Raw genomic sequence first — 20,052 nt, forward strand, 5'->3', positions numbered from 1 at the left:
TCCTTCTCTCTCCCACCCTCCCTTCCTCTTCTCTCTCTCTCTCTCTCTCTCTCTCTCTCTCTCTGCAGAGCATTAAAGGAAAACTTGCTATTGACCCTAAAAGATCTCACTACACTCCCTTTGGTGAAAGAGCAAAGTAAAATGTTGGCGGCGTCCTCATTTGGAAGGTAGTAATGCAGAAACACAGGGAGGAACTGAAGCTATGGCAGAGCAGGAAGGCGCTTGCCTTGCATGCATCCACCCAGGTTCGAGATCTGGTACCCACATGGTCCCCCATGCCCTCCAGGAGTGATCCTTGGGCACAGAGCCAGGAGTGAGCTCTGAACATCACATGACGTGACCCACCTCCAAACAATAAAACCAGAAATACAAAGAAATATCCCACTGAATGCCAACAGTTCAAAGTTATTTAGATTCGGGTTTTTTTTTTAAAACATACCCATAGCACAGCGGTAGGGGCATTCGCCTTACAAGCGGCCAACATGGCCGACCTGAGTTCGATTCCTCCGCCCCTCTCAGAGAGCCCGGCAAGCTACTGAGAGTATCTCGCCCGCACGGCAGAGCCTGGCAAGCTCCCCGTGACGTATTCGATATGCCAAACACAGTAACAACAAAGTCTCCAATGGAGACATTACTGGGCCCACTCGAGCAAATCGATGAACAACGGGAGGACCATGACCATGACTGTGAACATACCAACCAATTTTTCACAAACATTTCATCCAAACTCTATTTTAATGTCTGACACCAAGTATACCTATTTTCATGGTTCGGATGACAAACACAGGCTTAGAGAAGCGACATCAGGGTCAGAGAAGCAAGTGAGCAACAGCAGGGAATCTCTTTATCACTCACTCTTCCAGACATCCAAAAAAACATTTCACATCCAATGTCAAAATTCTCCTGAGTGACCCAAAATGTTGCAACCCCTGACCATAGCCCCAAGCCTGTTTGCCCTTGCAATTGTGACTGGTGTTGCCATAGCCAGGGGGAGTGTATGTGTGTGTGTGCGTGGGGGGGGAGGGAGGGGATGGTGTGTGTGTGTGGTGTGTGCGTGTATGTGTGTGTAGTGTGTGCGTGTGTGTGGTGTTGGGGAGAATCACATGCTTGTCTGAGCAAAGGCGACAGCAAGGGCCATGCTAGGAATCAACATCCCCCGATGGGGCCGCTCAACCATGATGCCCCATCCTGGGCCCCTTAACCAGAAGGTTCTTGCACATCTGCTACCCTCACCCGCGCTACCCGCTGTGAATGACTCAAAGCCAGAGGGACATGGCACACCTTCCTCTTCCTGGAATCAAAGGTTAGCTTAATCACTTGATCACTTGACATCCCGTTATTCATCGATTTGCTTGAGTGGGCACCAGTAACATCTCCATTCATCCCTGTCGCATGCTAGTGTAGCCCAATGGCATCTGCTCGTTCTAGGAACACGAAGAGCCTCAAACCAATCATTCAGGGTCTTGACGAAGAAGTCTGGCCATCTGGTAGGTGGGCGGTCACGCGATCTTTTGATGTCCCATGGAATCCAGTTGGTAATGGCTCTAGTCCAGCGGTCATCTCCAAATCACATTACGTGTCAGGCCCATCTGATTTTTGACGCCTTGGAAAATGAGACAGCGTCCCTGATTCTTGACTGTCAACGGAGGTTGGAACTCTGGATTCTTTCTCTCATTTGAGTAAGGCGGGTTACTCCAGGCATAGCTTTTTCGATTCCTCTTTGGGACACCCAAATAGCATTCTCATTCTGTTTTCATAGGACTCAGGTCTCTGAGGCGTATGTTAATGTAGGAAGAACAGTGGAATCAAAGAGATGTTCCCAGAGCCGGAGGTTCTTCATCCTTTTAGATATTTTTTCGACGTTCTTGAAGGTGTTCCAAGTCACTCTTTTCCTCCTGCGCAACTAGGGTGCCAGGTCATTTGTCATGTTGACTTCTCGACCCAGGTATATATAACTGTTGCATTTGGAGATGGTCATTCCATTGAGAGTGAATGGAGCATCAGGAACGAGGCTGTTTTTCATAAACATTGTCTTTGTAAGATTCAGCTGTAGTTCGACCTTTCCACACTCACGGTCGAAGTTGGCCAGCATTTGTGCCGTTTGGCTAATGTTTGGTGTTATTAAAACAATGTCATCAGCAAAGCGGAGATGGTATAGTTGCCGACCATCTATCTTCACTCCCATTCCTTCCCATTCTAGTCGTTGCATGACATTCTCAAGGGTGGCACTGAAGAGTTTCAGTGAAATGGTATCACCCTGCTGAACCCCTCTCTTGACATCAATGATCACCTCCCTGTACAATGGTGAGATCCTGGTAGTGAATCCTCAATACAGCTCATGGAGGATCCTGACGTATTAAGTTTGAACGCCCTGTTTGGCTAGGGCTTGGATGACTGCTTCCATCTCAACAGAATCAAAGGCCTTCTTTAAATGGTTAGCTTAATAATAGCTCTATTATCTCTTACTAAATTGAAATGGAAAACATATGGAGTCTAGTACAAACTATGAAAGAGTACTTTACTTTTTATCTTGGAGGGGTTTTGGGGGGGGGGTCCAATTCTGGTGCTGCCTGGGGGTGCGGGGGTACTCCAGGCTCAGTGCAGAGGGGACCATGTGGTACCAGGGATAAAACTTGGATCTTAGATCTCCAACACACGAAGCTGCACTTTGAAGTGACCTCCCTGGCTTAAAAGAGGGGCTCCACCATGGAAACCTGGGCGTCCCCGAAAGCCACCATCCCGGTTGCCTCCCTGACCACTCAGCTTTCAGGACTATGCCAACAAGTTTGAAAAGCAAGAATACGAGGCAGGGCTGGCAGTGGAAGCCTCGACTGAAAATATACAGAAACTGTGACATATACGGAAATCAGCAAACAGACTGTTGGAAGCTATTTTCTGTGAAGTCCCCAACAAGGCCTTCTAAACCAACTTCACATCCAGGCAAGATGAAAACGTGTCCTCTTGTCCGAGTAAAGTGGAAGCACAGAACTACGAACTACAGCGGCTTTCTGCCCCTCTTCACACTTTCTCTTCGATCCTTTTCGCGGAAGCAAGTCAGTCTGGTTGACAGGTTGACAACCGCGGCATCTTGCCTTATGCGACTTGCATTTTAACTGCGGTGACATTCCACTACTATACTGCGTCGTTAAAAACCCACATGCAGAGAGAGCACTTTATTTCACCACGAAACACCCAAACCTCCTTCACCTTCCACAGACCCTCTTTAACTAATCTGCCTCCCCGCCTCCCACTCTCTGTAAAAACCACTAACTTGGTTCTATAATAAGGTTTGTTTAGCTGCCTCTAGGTCCTGCGCTTGGTGGATTTCGACAGGCTGCAGATGACTGAGACTACGGGATATTTGTCCTTAACAGAAGCGATGCAGGGGATTGAACGGGGCCTTCCGGCTGGATCCGTTTTGAACCAACGCTTGTGAGTGGTGTTAAGGATTGGTCGCGTTTCTGTCTTTCACCTACAGCCGTCCAGTTTTCCCACCCCCTCTAACGAGAGACATTTTCTTACTGCAGTGTCTGGCTAAGGTTCTTTCACCAAGAATTCACTATCCATGTATGTGTGGGCTTATTTCTGATTTTTTTTTCAATTTTGTTACATTGATCTGAGTAACAATCCCATGACTTAAAAAAAAATTATCGAGGCACCATGATTTACAGAACAATTCAGAATTGCATTTTTACTATGGCTTAAGGCACTGTTATAGTAGGGTTTCATGGTTCTCCAAGCACTTAGCTAGGAGAAGCCCCCAAACACTACCAGAAATGAATAAACACCCTCCCGACAAAAAAAAAAAAAAACTTCCAAGATAAAAATAAAGTACTCACTGATATTTTGTACTACACTCCGTGTTTTTCATTTAAGTAAAGTAAGTAAGTAAAGGCCCTCCCGTTGATCATCGATTTGCACGAGCGGGCCCAGTAACGTCTCCATTGGAGACTTTGTTGTTACTGTGTCTGGCATATCGAATACTCTCGGTAGCTTGCCGGGCTCTCCGAGAGGGGCGGAGGAATCGAACTCGGGTCGGCCATGTTGGCCGCGTGCAAGGCAGACGCCCTACCCGCTGTGCTACCGCTCCATTTTTTTCATTTAAATTTAATAAAATATAAATTATTTCAATTGGATGACTATTGATGTCTTACCAGATCTGAAAATAGCAATTTCAGAGTACTGAGAGTCTGTTTCTAAGAAAGGTTTTTGGGGATTGAAGAAATAGTACAAAAGTGAGGGCACTGGCCTTGCATGCAGCTGACCCCAGCTCAATCCCTGCCACCATATATGGTTCCCCCGTGACCACCAAGATCGCTGAGCACTGAGCTAGGAGTAGATCCTAGCACCAAAAGAAACCAAAACATTGGCTGGAGCGATAGCACAGCGGGTAGGGCGTTTGCCTTGTATGCAGCCAACATGGCCAACACTGGTTCGATTCCCAGCACCCCATATGGTCCTCCGAGCACCACCAGGAGTAATTCCTGAGTGCATGAGCCAGGAGTAACCCCTGAGCATCGCCAGGTGTGATCCAAAAAGCAAAAAAAAAAAAGAAACCAAAACAAAGGAGTTTTCACTGTATTCAGCCTTTCTAAGGAAGTTCTACACACACATTCTCTCTCTCTCTCTCTCTCTCTCTCTCTCTCTCTCTCTCTCTCTCATCCCTCTCTCTCTCACACACACACATTCACACTTTGAGAGGAAAACTCAACTAAAGCCTTTGCTAGCCGGAGAAGAAAAAGGGAGGGGTGAAGGCTGTGTGGCTTTACTGCCACCAGAGGAGGAGGACTCTGCTTGCCCGGCGTCTGAATCTGGGCAGAAACATGTTCCCAAGGCACAGCTGCTATTCCAACGCAGTTTTTCCACACACACACACATCAGGTGCACATGTCATGTGTACACATCATGTGTATATGTGCCGCAGACACTCACCCTCCCATCTTGCAGTGCCCGGTGCCGCCTTTCCAGGCCCGGATGTACTTCGGGTTGGCCCACAGCGACACGGGATTAAAGGTTCCACTGGCAAAATAAGGTCCCACGGGGCTCAAGATGACGAAAATCAGGGCTTTGGTCGGCTTCTTGACCCCGAGAGAAGGCTGCAGGGAGAGAGAGCAGAAGCAGCTGTGGGGAGCTGGGGACTCGCCATATTCGCCCTCCCCCGGGGAGCACCTGCCCAAGGAGTGTGGAGCGAGGGGCTCGTGAGACAGTGGTGCTCTGTGAGTGGGCTTCGGAAGCTCGGCTTGGGAGCACAGCCCAAGGAGCACCCAGGAGAGAAGCCAGAGGCCAGTTGGGGTCCTCGCTTCTCCCCTGCTGCTTCTGGGTGGCTCAGGCAGGTGGAAGGAAGGACAGCGCCCCCCGGAGAGGGACAGGCCCACAGATGCAGAAAATCAGAGACAGCCCCGGGGGGAAGAGGGGCTGGTCTCACGCACACAAGGAAAAGACACTGGCAGGGAAGCAAGAGGCTGCCAGGTTTCCGGAGGGCCGTGGGCCGCCAAGGCCAAGGGCAGCCAAGGCCAAGGGCAGTCTGGACTACCCATGCAGGGCAAAGCCCTAAGGAGCAACAAACCCGGCAGCTGCATCAGTCAGCAAATGCCACAGGGAAGGTTCAAGTCCCCTCATCGGCAGAGCCTACCCGGCTGGCGGAGTCAGTGGTGGAAAGAGGGGATGAGAAAAAGGAGGCGGCTGGTCCCGCTGGGTTGAGAACCTCCAGTAAGGTTTGATGGAATGGCCTGCCCGTGGCCTTGGGGCGCTTTCTCTGAATGTAAGCGTGCCCTCCCCACCGGCCCGCCCCACCTCCCCTCCAATCTCCTGGCCCAATGCGCTCCACCAGCTGTGCCCCTGCCATCAAGAATATGGAGCCACTGCCATAGGACAGCGGGGAGGGTGTCTGCCTTGCACGCGTCCATCCTGGGTTCAATCCCTGGCATCCCGTTTGGGCCCCTGAGCATCACCGGGAGTGAGTGGTTCCAGAGAACAGAGCCAGGAGTAAGCCCTGAGCACCGCCAGGTGTGGACCTCCCCACCAAAAAAATTAATAAAAGCATCAGGCCAGTGCAATTCTGCTGTTTCCATGCACTCAGAGAAGGGTCGTTGACCACACAGCGTCAGATGGGGAGGAAGGAGCCACCACCCACAGGATCCTGGCCACGGGCAGCTGCCGGTCACCTGTCCCAGGACACTGCACCTGCAGGCTGCTCTCACCCTTCTTCCTCATCACACCTCAGCCAGATGGTTCCAAAGGATGTGTCCATGAATCTCTCTTCCCAGAGTTCATGAAGGTTGACTTGTTCATCTCTGCACGTTTTTTTTTTTTATTTCTGGCTCACATCTGGCGATTATTATCAAGGGTTCCTCCTGGCTCTGCACTCGGGAATTACTCCTGGCAGTGCTCAGGGGGCCATATGATATATACGATGCCGGGGACAGAACCCAGGTCAGCCGCATGCAAGGCAAATGCCTCCCCACAGTCCTATCCTCCGGCCCTGTACCCTTTGTAAACCTATCTGTTCAGTAATACTGGTGCTTTTGGTTTCTTTCTTTCTTTTTCTTTTTTGTTTTTTATTGAATCCCTGTGAGATACAATCACAAGATTCCATGTTTGAGTTTCAGTCATACAATGATCCAACGTCCATCCCTCCACCAGTGCACATGCCCCTCCACCAATGTCCCCAGCATCCCTCCTTCCACCCCTCCCCCTGCCTCCATGGCAGACAATTTCCCCCATACTCTCTGTACTTTGGGGCTTTATGGTTTGAGACTTAGACTGAGTTTTTGTTTGTTGTGTGGCGGGGGAGGGGGGAAGGTCACATTCAGCAGTGCTCAGGGCTTACTCCTGGCTCTGTGCTCAGGGAGCACTCCTGGTGGTGCTCAGGGGACCATGTGGAGTGCGAAGGCTCCAATGTGGATCAGCTACATTCAAGGCAAGTGCCCTACCCACCGTGACATTGCCGGCGCCCCAAGACTGTAAATTTTTATAGACCATTCTAGTGGCAAACACCAAGACACTTCTCAAAATAATTTAGAAATACAATACGCAGAACACAGTAGGATAATTATGAAGATTACGTTCTAAACATGTGTACATTCTAGTAGTCCAACATGAATGCCTGAACTTTTACTTTTCTTTTTTTTTTTTTTCGCTTTTTGGGTCACACCCGATGATGCACAGGAGTTACTCCTGGCTTTGCACTCAGGAATTACTCCTGGCAGTGCTCATGGGACCATATGGGACGCTGGGAACCAAACCCGGGTCAGCCGCGTGCAAGGCAAACTCCCTACCCACTGTACTATAGCTCCAGTCCCTGCCTGAGCTTTTTAAACTTGGCTCATATATTTTTTGAAATCTTCATCATGGTAAAACACACACACACACACACACACACACACACACACACACACACACACACACATCTTATCAGAGATATTTTTCTTGGCTCTCTTTCTCCACTCTGATAGAGAAATTCGCGTTTCCTCCACTAGGTGGCAACATAGAAAGCGCCGGTGGAAAAGGAAGAAATTCTGAATTCTGTGCGTTCAATCTATTTGGGGGGGATGGGCGCGGGGGGGTCTCAAAAACCCTCCAAGAGATATGTTTATCTAAACAAACCAGCAAAGTACAAAGATTTTTTTTTTTGTGCGTTTGTTTGTTGTTGTTTTAATGAGGAGAAGTGGGTGGATATGTACTAACATCTGCTAGCTGAAATCATTCACGTTTTACAAACCCACCAGGCTCTGGCTGGGCAGGGCTGATGGCGTCACCCTAGGTGGTTCATGACCACTGTCTCTCCCTCCGTAAAAGAGGCGCTATGACTGCGCTGAAAATACCCACATGCTTCAAGAGCAGAATAAAAATGTGTAGCCCGGGACTGGGACTTCTCTTCAGTCCTACAAAATAATACTGGGGGAAATACTTAAACAGAGAAAGAGAAAGGAGGGAGAGAGGGAGAAAGGGAGAAAAATAGAGGGAGAAAGAGAGGAGAGAGAGAGAGACACAGACAGAGAGAGAGAGAAAGGAAGAGAGAGAGAGAGTGAAAGAGAGAGGAGGGAGAGGGAGAGAGAAGAAAGGAAGAGAGGGAGGGAGAGAAAGAGGGAGAAAGGGAGATAGAAAGGGAAAGAGAGAGGAGGGAGAGGGAGAGAGGGAGGAATAGGGAGAGAGAGGGAGGGAGAGAGAGAGACAGAGAGAGGAAGAGAGAAGGAAATAGGCAGCAGCTGCCAAGTCAAAACACAGACAAACCCTAAGAAAATCTCTGGGCCAGGGACGATGACCCAGCATGACCCAGCAGGAAGAGGAGGTGAGAGTGGGGTGCGGAGAGGAGGTGAGCAAGGGGTCCGACGGGCTGCTCTGGCCCTGGGAGCACCTCACAGGAGTGGAGCAATGCGGCTCTCTAGGCGGCCACTGCAGAAGCAGGAAGCACAGCCACATCTCAGACCTTCCCCGACATCAGGATCCTGGGAAATAGACTTGCCGCCCCGACCTCTAGTTTCCAATCCTGTCCCAGTCCTCCTTCTCGCTAAGGGGCAAGTCGCTACAACGGAGACATCTAACGGCTGTGAAGAGGGGGATTCTCTGCTGGGGGCCTTCTAGGTCAAATTCTATGTGTAACACTAAGATGCTCAAGATGATGATAGGAAAACCCAGGGCCGGAAGGCTAGGACGGCGGTGGGGGCACTTGACTGGCACGAAGCCCACCAAGGTCCAGCCACAGAAGCAAGGCTGTGGGCCCCCGAGGACCACCAGAATGATCCATGAACAGTCAGGAGGCAGCCCTGAGCACACTGGGTGTAGGCCCAAACCAACACTCCTACCTCCCCTCCCCCGAAAAAAAAAGCAGACATGTCCATGGACGCTGCGTCCCCTGCAGCCCTGTGCGATGGAGCGGGAGGCAGCAGGAACTGTTTTTGTCTGTTGGTTTGGGGGCCTTACCCGGAGGTGGCTCAGGGCAGGGTCTGTCTGTGAGCCGGGAATGGAATCCGGTTGACCACAGGCAGGGTGAGCCGTTCACCTGCTGAGCGCCTTCCCCTGTGGGTAAGAGGGGGAAGCTGCCCCACAAGGAGGTCTCAAACTGCCCACACAGGCCATGCTGGATCCTGTGTATCCCAAGCTGGGAATGATCAAAGGGAGATGCTTTGGCGGTGGAGTGCAGCTCCAGGAACCAACTTAGAGGCATCCCTCATGTCAATGCGGCCAACAGGAGGGACGCACCGAGTCCGGTCCCGTGGGTGCTGGGACCAGCCAGTGTCCACGCACAGCCTGGACAGCCCGCACCACATGGCCCAGGACCCAGAGAAAAGGGCAAGCAGGGGGCTGGGAGTGAACCCACGGACTCAGGCCCGAGAGGATGTCTCAGCCCCATCCCACCACTGCTGCAGTGAAGAGAACGGAAGGACGAGAAATTGGAATAAACCGGGAAGGAGCTAGGTGGTGGCCGGGAGCAGAACGGGAGCTTCAGCAGCTGGGTGGTAGGTGGGACCATGTCTCAGAATCACCCAGGAAGTAATCGTGTGTGTGTGTGTGTGAGAGAGAGAGAGAGAGAGAGAGAGAGAGAGAGAGAGAGAGAAAGTGAGTATGTGTGAGTGCATGAATATGTGAGTGTGTGTGAGTTTGTGAGAGTGTATGTATGAGTTTGTGTATGACTGAGTGTGTGAGTGCAGGAATAGGTGAGAGTGTGTGTGTCTAAGTGTGAGTGTGTGAGTGCAAGAATGTGTGTGTGCAAGTGCGTAAGTATGTGAGTTTGTGTGTGAGTTTGTGAGCGTGCAAGAGTTTATTTGTGAGTGAGTATGTGTGTGAGTGCGTGAGTATGTGGCAGTGGTCTGTGTGTGAGCGTGTGAGCATGTTTGTGTGAAGGAGTGTGAGTGTGTGTGTGTGTGTGTCTGTCTGTCTGTGGCTATAGTTCCTGGAGTGGTGGATAAAACAGGGCGTTTAGCATCCGCCCAGCCCAGCTGCTCTGGAAAGAAGGTTGGTGGCGAACAGGAGTAAGACCAGAGTAAGCCCCAAGCCACCCGACCTCCCGGTAAGGCCCAAAATCTAAAGAAGAAAACAATTCCTGCTTTTTTGTGGTCCATTGCACAGGGTGCCGTGGGGCAGACAGCAACCGAACCGGCAGTTCCTGTCATTCTTTGTCTGTAGGTGAGGTTGCAGAAGTGGTCGGCTTTCTCTACTTAAGGATCTCAGGTTCATCTTCAATTGCAACCAAGACTCAATCAGCTTTGTGTCAAAACTCTCCAACTTCTACTTTCTTTTAAGTTGTTAATCAACTCTAAAATAGTTTCAGACGAGAAGGACCTAAAGCCTGTGAAGATGCCGTTTCAACAGGACAATGTTTTGGTTAGTGAACTATTTTGCATCTTGTGTTGGTCTTTGGGCCACACCTTCAGGCCAGGGATTGGTCCCAGGGCTCCTGCATGCAGAGCACTTGCTCCAGTCCTGGAAGTCCTCTCCCCTGCCCTCATTTAAACTCTTCAAAAGTGTGAGTTTCAAAAAAAAAAGCGTGGGCAAGGGACTGGAGCATTCGGTGGCCGAGAACCATTCCCCTGGCCAGCATCGGACGGATGAAGGACAGGGGAACAGGGAAATTGGACCCCAGGCCAGTTGGTAAACACTATATTTCTCTCTTCTCCCCAACGTAGTTCGATCTCTCCCTTACAGCATAGTAATTTCTCCTTTCTCTCCAGCGTAATCCCTTCTTTTTTCCCTTGTCCTTAGCCTCCTCCTTTCTCTGCCCTTTTCCCTAGCCTAGTTTCCTCTTCCCCTTACAGAATAGTTATCTAGAAATCATGAAGGAAAGGGGTACACATAGGTGGGGTTGAACATTGTCGCAACAAACCCATGTAAAGTCACTCCTTCAGGGCAAGTTCTAGGAGATTAACTCAAGGACAAAATCTCATCTGAGGGTTCAGCACTCAAGATTACAAGGAGATCCCCTCAAGGGCGGGATTCAATCCAGGGTGTTTTGCTTTCTCCTTTCCTCAATTAGTAATCCACTCAAACAGTCATAGTGAATTTACTTCTTATAATATTTCTAGTCATTTTGTTGGGCTGGAGCGATAGCACAGAGGGTAGGGCATTTGTCTTGCACACTGCCAACCCGGGTTCGATTCCTCCATACGTGTCAGAGAGCCCGGCAAGCTACCGAGAGTATCCCGCCCACACAGCAGAGCCTGGCAAGCTACAGTGGGCGTATTTGATGTGCCAAAAACAGTAACAACAAGTCTCACAATGGAGACGATATTGGTGCCCGCTCAAGCAAATCAATGAACAACAGGATGACAGTGCTACAGTGCTACAGTGATTTTGTATGAACACAGTAGGAGATATATTAAGCTGAAAGGTTGGCCCTTCCTGGGGACATCTCCGCTATATATCCCAGACTAAGACTCACTATATATCTCAGGCCAGGTTATTCTTTCCCAAACCCAGCAGGGTCCTTATTCAGTTACTTCTTCTTGGGTCATGACAAAATTTGTTCCATGACTGTGCTCTTAAGTTTTTAAACTTCTTCTGGCACTTAGCTTGTCCCTTTCCAATGCCAGGGTAGCTTACAGCTTGTTCTGGGTCCATCCTTGTCCCTCATTGGGACCTTCCTTTTGGGGGTATTAGGAAGTAAGGGCAACTGAGGCTTAGGTCAAGTAAATATGATGGATGCCCAGGAGTAAATATTATTTGGAGTCAATTAACTCCCATGTTACAAAGCAAGCATGAACTGTCTTCCTGTGTCTAGACAGAAAGGACATTGCTAAGCCATGGAAGTGACATAAAGGAAAGAGAAAAGCAATCTAGGATTATTAGTGCTTGATGGAGTTGGGTGTGCCTCAGGGGCACTGTTGTGGGAGTAACTCAATAAACCTTAAGCTCCCCACAGGAGCTTAATTGTTATTTAGTGCAAACCTTACAAAATTCATTTTTCATATTTCCACCTACCGGTTATCTGGTTCTCTTTATTGTCAATCAATACTCACTGGTTATATATTAATAGATAACTAAACATGTTCTGATTTAATAATACTCTGGCTTAATCTAGTTCTAACTCTAAAAGGTTTTAGGGACAGATTTCATTATTATCAAAGAAAATAAATGAAGAATCGCACAAAAACACAGGTAATAAAGTAAGCAATTAAAAATGAAGGGCAAGTCCACAACACAACATGGAAGGACACAGGCAGAGCAACTTTTGCAAACATAATAAAATTCAAAAGTCAGTCAAGAGCCATTCTAATTACATGGCAACTATGAAACAGTCTCGTGCATGAGAAGCAATAATTAACCGCAGCCCATGAACGTGGGACCATACCTTGCCCTGAGGGGGTAGTGTGGCCTATTTTTTTTTTTTTTGGCTCTTTGGATCACACCTGGTGATGCAGAAGTTACTCCTGGGTTTGCATTCAGGAATCACTCCTGGCGGTGCTCAGGGGACCTTATGGGATGCTGGGAATCAAAATTGGGTGTGCAAGGCAAAAGCCCTAGCCGCTGTGCTGTTGCTCCAGCCCCAGAAGCATGGTTTTTAAAGACAAATCTTTCCAGCGTGGTGCCAGCCTACAGCCCTGAGAGAACTGCGCATCCAAGGCTGCTGAGCACTGGGCTCTGTCTGACCCCTTCTGAGACCAGACAGCATTTCTCTCGGAAGCAGCTGAGAGACCTCTGGAGTGTCAGTATAACTGATTTTTCCATTCCTGGCTGCAGGGATTCAGGTGTATTTGGGTCTAGACTAGAACTTGGCATAAACATACCACTGTAGAAAACTGCATGTTTCATATAGACAAGCGAGCACATGTGATCGAGGAGTTGGTTATATCCATTAAGAATGGTGTGTAGGGGGCTGGAGAGATAGCACAGCGGGTAGGGTGTTTGCCTTGCATGCAACTGGCCAGGTTCAATTCCCAGCATCCCATATGGTCCCCCGTCAAGCACCACCAGGAGTAATCCCTGCTGGCAGAGCCAGGAGTAACCTCTGTGCATCACCGGGTGTGACCCAAAAAGAAAAAAAAAAAGAATGGTGTGTAGAACCAGAGGGCCAGAACAGTGGGGGAGGCACTGGCCTTGCATGAGGCCTTCCTGGGCTCCATCTCCGGTACTGCCAAGTGGTCCCCTGAGCACCACCAAGCCTTATTCCTAAGCCAGAAAGAGACCCTGACCGCATCGGATGGAACCCAAACACCCAAAGAGCAAAATGGTCACCGCCCACGAGGGCGGCCAATGCCATCAGCTCTCACCTCGGTTCCGATGAACGTTGGACGGATGTACAGACTCGCAGACGTTGAATGGGGGACCCATTCCTGCTCCAGCTTCACGAGCTGTTTAATGCACTCTAAAAGCTCTTCCTTGTCAAACCCCTGGAAGAGTAAAAGTGACCCGTAGTGAGTATCATCCCCGTTAAGAAATCACCTTCAGACTCATTGTTAAGGGAGTCATATTAAAACCAAAAAAGAATTTTCTCCTGCGACATTTCCCCCCCACACACATTGTGATGAATGAATAGACCAATCCATGTGGGGAAGCAGGTTGGGTCGCCGCTTCTCACCCTATCCTCACTATTAACCAGAGCTAGTGAGACGCTTAAATGTAGTAAAACGCTAAGACTGGGCAAGAGAGAGAACTGTCCTCCCGTTATTCATCAATTTGCTTGAGCGGGCCCAGTAACGTCTCCATTGTGAGACTTGTTACTGTGTTTGGCATATCAAATACGTCATGGGGAGCTTGCCAGGCTTTGCCGTGTGGGTGAGATACTCTTGGTAACTTGCCGGGCTCTCTGAGAGGGGCGAGGAATCAAATCCGGCTCAGCCAGGCCGGCTGTGTGCAAGGCAAACGCCCTACTGCTGTGCTATCGCTCCAGCCCAAGAGAGAGAGAGAGAGAACACAAGAGTAAAAGCATTTGCCTTGCATGCAGCCAACCAGGTCTGATCCCTGAGCAAAGTGCAAGTATTAAGCCCTGACCACCACTAAGGATGGTTCAAAAACCAAGAAACAAAACCCCCTTAAAAGGGCAGCAGACTTGAAAAACATGATACAATTTAAAATAAAGCATGAAAAAGAAACTGTGACTTTTAGTCTTAGAAAAAAAATACAAAGTACCAGCATCATCTTTGGGTGATAGAGAAGGGACCATTACAACAATTGATGGTTGGAAGAGATCGTTCAGGATGGAAGATGTGTGCTGAAAGTGGTAAAGGACCAAACATGATGTCCTTTCAGTATCTGTACTGCAAACCATAATGCCAAAAAGAAGAGTGAGAGCAAGAGTGAGAAAGTGGCTACAATAGAGGCAGAGGCAGACTGGGGTGGGGAGGAGAGCTGGCAGGAGGCATACAGGGGATATTGGTGGCAGGAAATAACACTGGTGGAAGGGATGGGTGTTAGAACAGTGTATGAAACTGGGTCATAAAAGCTTTGTAACTGTATCTCACAGTGATTCAATTTTTAAAAAAATAAAGAATAAATAAATTTAACACACACACACACACACACACACACACACACACAAAAAGACTCTTAGACCTAGATTATAGGAACATAAACACGTGGGAATGAGAGAGATATGGGTGGGGGGGGGGGGGGTCAAGGTCAGGTGGTCCGGAGGCGACTCACCGGCAAAGCCCAGGGCCATGGACTCGTCTGTGGAATAGTCCTGAATGAGGCGTCTGTGTGTAGGTGAGACACTAGCACCAACACTACAGGAAGCACGGGACCCCAACTACAACAATTACACTGGAAAATGGGTCTCTCTAGGAGACGGGAACAAAGAAGCAGGTGGCCAGTGGATTGGAGCTAGCGGGCGGTGGGACCAGAGTTGGAACGCTGTGCGTGGGGGTTCTAGGGCCAGGGATGCTGTGTGTGTGGGGGGGGGGGGGTCTAGCCAGGGATGCTGTGCACGGGGGTTCTAGGGCCAGGCGCACTGGAGGTCACAGTGCTAATATGGCCAGGAGAGAGGCATGGGGTCAGAGCTGATCTGGGGTTCTGTGAACAGGGAGCCGACACCTGAACGAAGGATGTCTGGCGGGGAACTGAAGCGGCCGTGTCTGGTGGGGACACAGTGTGGACGTACCGGCAAGGTGGCCCTCGTGGCGGATCGATGCATTCGCTCCATGTTGAGCTTCGGCCGAAACAGGCGAATTTTGCCATCTACACCTCGAAACGCCTTCAGCCCTTCAAATAACTGAAGATACAAAAGAAAGCTTCAGGGCACAAGATGAAAAACACCCCATGTTCAATAGAGTAACCACCACCCGTGTGCAACAGAGTGACCATCTCCCATGTTCAACAGAGTAACCAACTCCCGTGTTCAACAGAGTAACCACTACCCGTGTACAGCAGAGTGACCATCTCCCGTGTACAACAGCGACTGCCTCCCATGTACAACAGAGTGACCATCTCCTGTGTTCAACCGAGTGACCGCCTCCCGTGTTCAAAGAGTGACCGCCTCCCATGTACAACAGTGACTGTCTCCTGTTTTCAACAGTGACCGCCTCCTGTGTACAACCAAGTGACCATCTCCTGTGTTCAACAGTGACCGTCTCCCGTGTACAACAGAGTGACCATCTCACCACTCCAAGTCACCGCACACAGCTCCCAGTGGGCCTGAGTGGAAACGCCACAGCTGGTGAGAGTAACTGCAAACTTGAGAAAAGGCCTTTCAGGACCATGGTCTGGGGGAAACCATCACCCTGGCTTGGCGAGAGCCGAGCTGCCCAGTCATGTGACTGTGACTCTGGGGCTGGGATTTCGAAGGCCACCACTGCAGGTCAGCATTAACTGCCATGACAGGAAGCAAATCTCCCTGGCCCCAAGGCGGGTCCTTCTGCCCCATCCTGCATGTGCAAACTGGAGAACAGGAAATCCCGTGGTTCTACTCAGTTCTCAGAACCAAGATCAAGCCTGAGCCGGGGTAGTTAGTCCAGCACCCAAAAGGGCTGGGGCTGCCCCCGCTCTTTGAACTAAAGTGTCCAGAGAGGGGTTCAGAGGATGACTATTTAGGGAGGGGGAGGCACACCTGGTGGTCCTCAGAGGACATACTCAGCTGGGTCAACCCTGGAAGTACTCAGGGGACCCTGTGGTGGCAGGAGAGAGCCCAGATAGACACATGAAGAGTGAGCTCCAGCCCACTAAGCTCTCTCCCCAGCCCCTCATGCCTAGGAAAGCTCACTCCTGAGGGTCTGGGCATGGCTACTCAGTGAGCCAGTCCCTTCCACAGGGGAGTCAGAAACAGGGGCTGCAGGGCAAGACCCTCACAGGAGCCCAAGACCTCAAACCTCTCCCCACAGGGGCATATGGTGGCAGTTCTCTGCTCTCAGGAGGGGCCCAAGTTCTCTCTGAGTTCCTGGACAGGCCCTGGTGGTGTCCACAGAGCACGCTATGCACCTGAGGGCAAGGAAAACAGCAGCTCTACTGGGCAGGGCTGACTCGGGCCTCAGCAGGCCACCATGCTTCTGATCATGGACACAGGGCATGGACACAGGCCTTGGACACAGGCCACAGTCCTCAAATCAGGTTAGTCTCAACAGGAGTGGCTCAATAAACCTTAAGCTCCCTGGGGGAGGAGCAAGGACAACCCAATGTTATCCAATAGCCACGTCACTCGAGAGTGTAGTTTTGAGGAGACGAGTTGGACGGACCTCTTCCTCAGTCGAGGTGATGGGGGTAGCTTTGGAGCCTGTGGATTCTACCTTTGTGTCTCAGGGTTGGGCTGACAGTGCTGGGGGTGTCACTGGTCATCAGGGACCAGGTAGTGACCAGAATCAAACGTCAGGCTCCCACAAGCGCTGGGCCCTTTGTCTCCTCTCCCGGGCCAGAACGTAGCTATTGGGAGCCTCCTCTCTGAGTCGGCTTCTCTCACACCAGCGCTCAGGGGTCAATCCCGGCAGTTAGCTGGGGGGCTGGTATCATGCAGAAAACGCAGAGTGAAGGAATGACTTCACAGTATCCTCTTAGCAACACGAGAGGCAGCCGTCACCCTGGCATGGATTTTACAGGGGAAGACGTAGAAGCCTGGCTTGTTCAAACAAACTTTCCACATCAGAGAACTCCCAGTGGAGCCACAGAGATAGGTGTGGGATGAGGAAGCGAGAATGCAGACCTGGACGCGCCCCCATCTGTGAGCCCACTTAGCATCTCCCAGGGGTGCTCACAGGTGTAAAGCTAAATAAAGCATCGCTGCCTGAGGCCCTCCTAGGGAGTCACCCCTGTCTCCAGTGGTCCAACATTCCAGGACAGATAGCCAACATCAGAAAAATTTAATAAAATGGGATCAAGGGGTAAGTTTGTTGGGTGGATCTGATTGCATGACAAGGAGAAAGCATTCAATACAAAATATTAAATATTTTACTTAAAATTAGTTCCTCCCCACCCAAAGGAGGATATTTTATTACAAGTCATTTAATTCTATCTGTTCATGCATCATGGTCACCAGCTTTAAACAATCATGAGAGGCCTGAGAGATCATACAGGCGAAGGCACTTGCCTTGCATGAAGCCGACCCTGGTTCAATCCCTGCCACCCCAAGTTCTCCAGGAATCATCCCTGAGCACAGAGCCAGGAGTCAGCCCTGAGCACAGCTGGGTGTGCTCACAAAACACACATAAAATCTCCATGTAGGGGCCAGAGAGAGTACAGAGATTAGGTGCTTGCCTTGCATGCAGCTGACCCAGGGGGAATCAATCCTTGAGCACCATCAGATGTGGCCCCACAACCAAAACCATCCTCCTCCTCCTCATCTCAGTGTAGAATTTGTTCTCAGACCCCCTTCACAGATATCACCCACTGTGGGACAAGACATAAAACAGCCGCAGTCATCAGCGTTTTGGTGGCTATTTTCCTTCCCACTGGCCCTCCAAGTTGCTCTCCATGATTAATTATGGACCTTATGGAAAACTTGAGATTACCTGAAAACTTAGTTCTCAAGACTTAGTTCTTAAGACTGAGCTCAAATACAACAGAGTAAAGACATCTGAAAGGCTACGGGGACTTCCCAGAAAAAAACTGGATGACTCTGGAAGGAGCAGCTTAGAGAGCCTGTGGAGAACTGGGCACCAAGCACCAAGCACCGGGCACCAAGTCTTACCTCCACAGCATAGTGCAGCACTGAGGAGCCGGGGTGCAGGGACAGGTTCTGGAGCGGCTTGATGTGCGGCTTCTCCCACCCGAACTCCAAGGACCACTCCACCGTTAACATATGGTCCGTGAACACCGTCCCGAAGACCAGCGTGCTGGGGTCTGGCTTCGCCTTCAAGATGGAAGCCGGGGTGATGACCAGATCCTTCGCCTGGAAGAGAGAAAGAAACAGCACTGACAGAGAGGATGACCATGAGCTACACTGAGATGAGGAGGAGGAGGATGGAGGAAAGGAGAGAATGACCAGCCTCCGCCGAGGAGGGAAGACAAGCTGAGGAAGCCGAGGACACTGGCCATTCAATCATGGTTTCTTGAACAACCAGCACTGGCGTGAATGAGGGGAGGGAAGGACACTCTTTCATGGTTGGTGGGAATGCCGACTGGTCCAGCCTTTTTGGAAAACAATGAGGACGCTCCTTCAAAAACTAGAAATCGAGTTTCCACATGACCCATCAATTAATACAACTTCTGGGAATATATCCTGAGGTGCAAAAAAGCACAGTAGAAATGACACCTGCACCTGTATGTTCCATGCAGCACTGTTAACAATAGCCGAAATCTGGAAACAACACAAATGCCCTAGAACAGATGCCTGGTTAAAGAAACTTTGGTACATCTACACAGTGCAATACTATGCAGCTGTTAGGAGAGATGAAGTCGTGAAGTTTGCTTATAAGTGGATGGACGTGGAAAGTATCATGCTGAGTGAAATGAGTCGGAAAGAGAGGGACGGACATAGAAGGACTGCACTCATTTGTGGAATGTAAAATAACATGAGGCTGACACCCAAGGACAGTAGACAAAAGGACCAGGAATATTGCCTTATAGTTGGCAGCCTGTCTCATGAGCTGGGGGAGAAGGCAGTTGGGATAGAGAAGGGACCACTAAGTTCAATGATGGTTGGAGGGATCGCTCGGGATGGGAGATGTGTGCTGAAAGTAGATAAAGGACCAACACGATGGCCTCTCAGAATCTGTATTGCAAACCATAATGCCCAAAAGGAGAGAGAGAGAGAGAGAGAGAGAGAGAGAGAGAGAGAGAGAGAGAGAATGGGGGAAATTGTCTGCCATGGAGGCAGGGGGAGGGTTGGAAAGGGGAGCAGATAAATAATACTGGGGACATTGGTGGTGGAGAATGTGCACTGGTGGAGGGATGGGTGTTCGATCATTGTATGACTGAGATTCAAACATGAAAGCTTTGTAACTGTGTCTCACAGTGATTTGAAATTTTTAAAAATATTTTTAAAGATTAAAAAAAGAGAGGCAGGAGCAATAGCACAGCGGGGAGGGCGTTTGCCTTGCACATGGCCAACCCGGGTTCGATTCCCAGCATCCCATATGTTCCCCTGAGCACCGCCAGGGGTAATTCCTGAATGCAGAGCCAGGAGTAACCTCTGTGCCTCGCTGGGTGTGGCCCCCCAAAAAACAAAAAATATTAAAAAAAAACTCAATCATGAACAACTTTGCAACTGTCTCGCACTGTCACTGTCACTGTCCTCCCGTTGTTCATTGATTTGCTCGAGCGGGCCCAGTAACGTCTCCATTGTGACACGTGTTATTGTGTTTGGCATATCGGATACGTCACGAGGAGCTTGCCAGACTTTGCCGTTGCGGGCGAGATACTCTCGGTAGCTTGCTGGGCTCTCCGAGGAGCAGAGGAATCGAACTCGGGTCAGCCAAGTTGGCCGCTTGCTAGGCAAACACCCTACCCACTGCGCTATCGCTCCAGCCGATCTCACAGTGATTCAATTTATTTTTTTAATTAAAATTTTTATTGTAGGGGCTTGAGAGATAGCACAGTGTTTGCCTTGCACGCGGCCGACTCGGGTTCGATTCCCAGCATCCCATATGGTCCCCTGAGCACCGCCAGGAGTAATTCCTGAGTGCAGAGCCAGGAGTAACCCCTGTGCATCGCCAGGTGTGACCCAAAAAGCAAAAAAAAAAAAAATTATTGTAG

At 49.9% G+C, this 20,052-nt stretch overlaps 1 protein-coding gene across 1 annotated transcript in view; it reads right to left on the reverse strand.

The window, feature by feature from the left end:
* The window catches only part of BCAT1 (branched chain amino acid transaminase 1), a 65,226-nt gene that overhangs the window by 16,644 nt on the left and 28,530 nt on the right, over positions 1-20,052 (reverse strand). The window contains 4 exon segments of the mRNA XM_056134562.1: positions 4,933-5,096; positions 13,206-13,325; positions 15,035-15,145; positions 18,047-18,247. Coding sequence (XP_055990537.1) covers positions 4,933-5,096; positions 13,206-13,325; positions 15,035-15,145; positions 18,047-18,247 — 596 coding nt within the window.

This window comes from Sorex fumeus, unplaced genomic scaffold (genome assembly GCF_029834395.1).
Source record: "Sorex fumeus unplaced genomic scaffold, SorFum_2.1 ptg000100l, whole genome shotgun sequence".
Classification (NCBI taxonomy): domain Eukaryota; kingdom Metazoa; phylum Chordata; class Mammalia; order Eulipotyphla; family Soricidae; genus Sorex; species Sorex fumeus.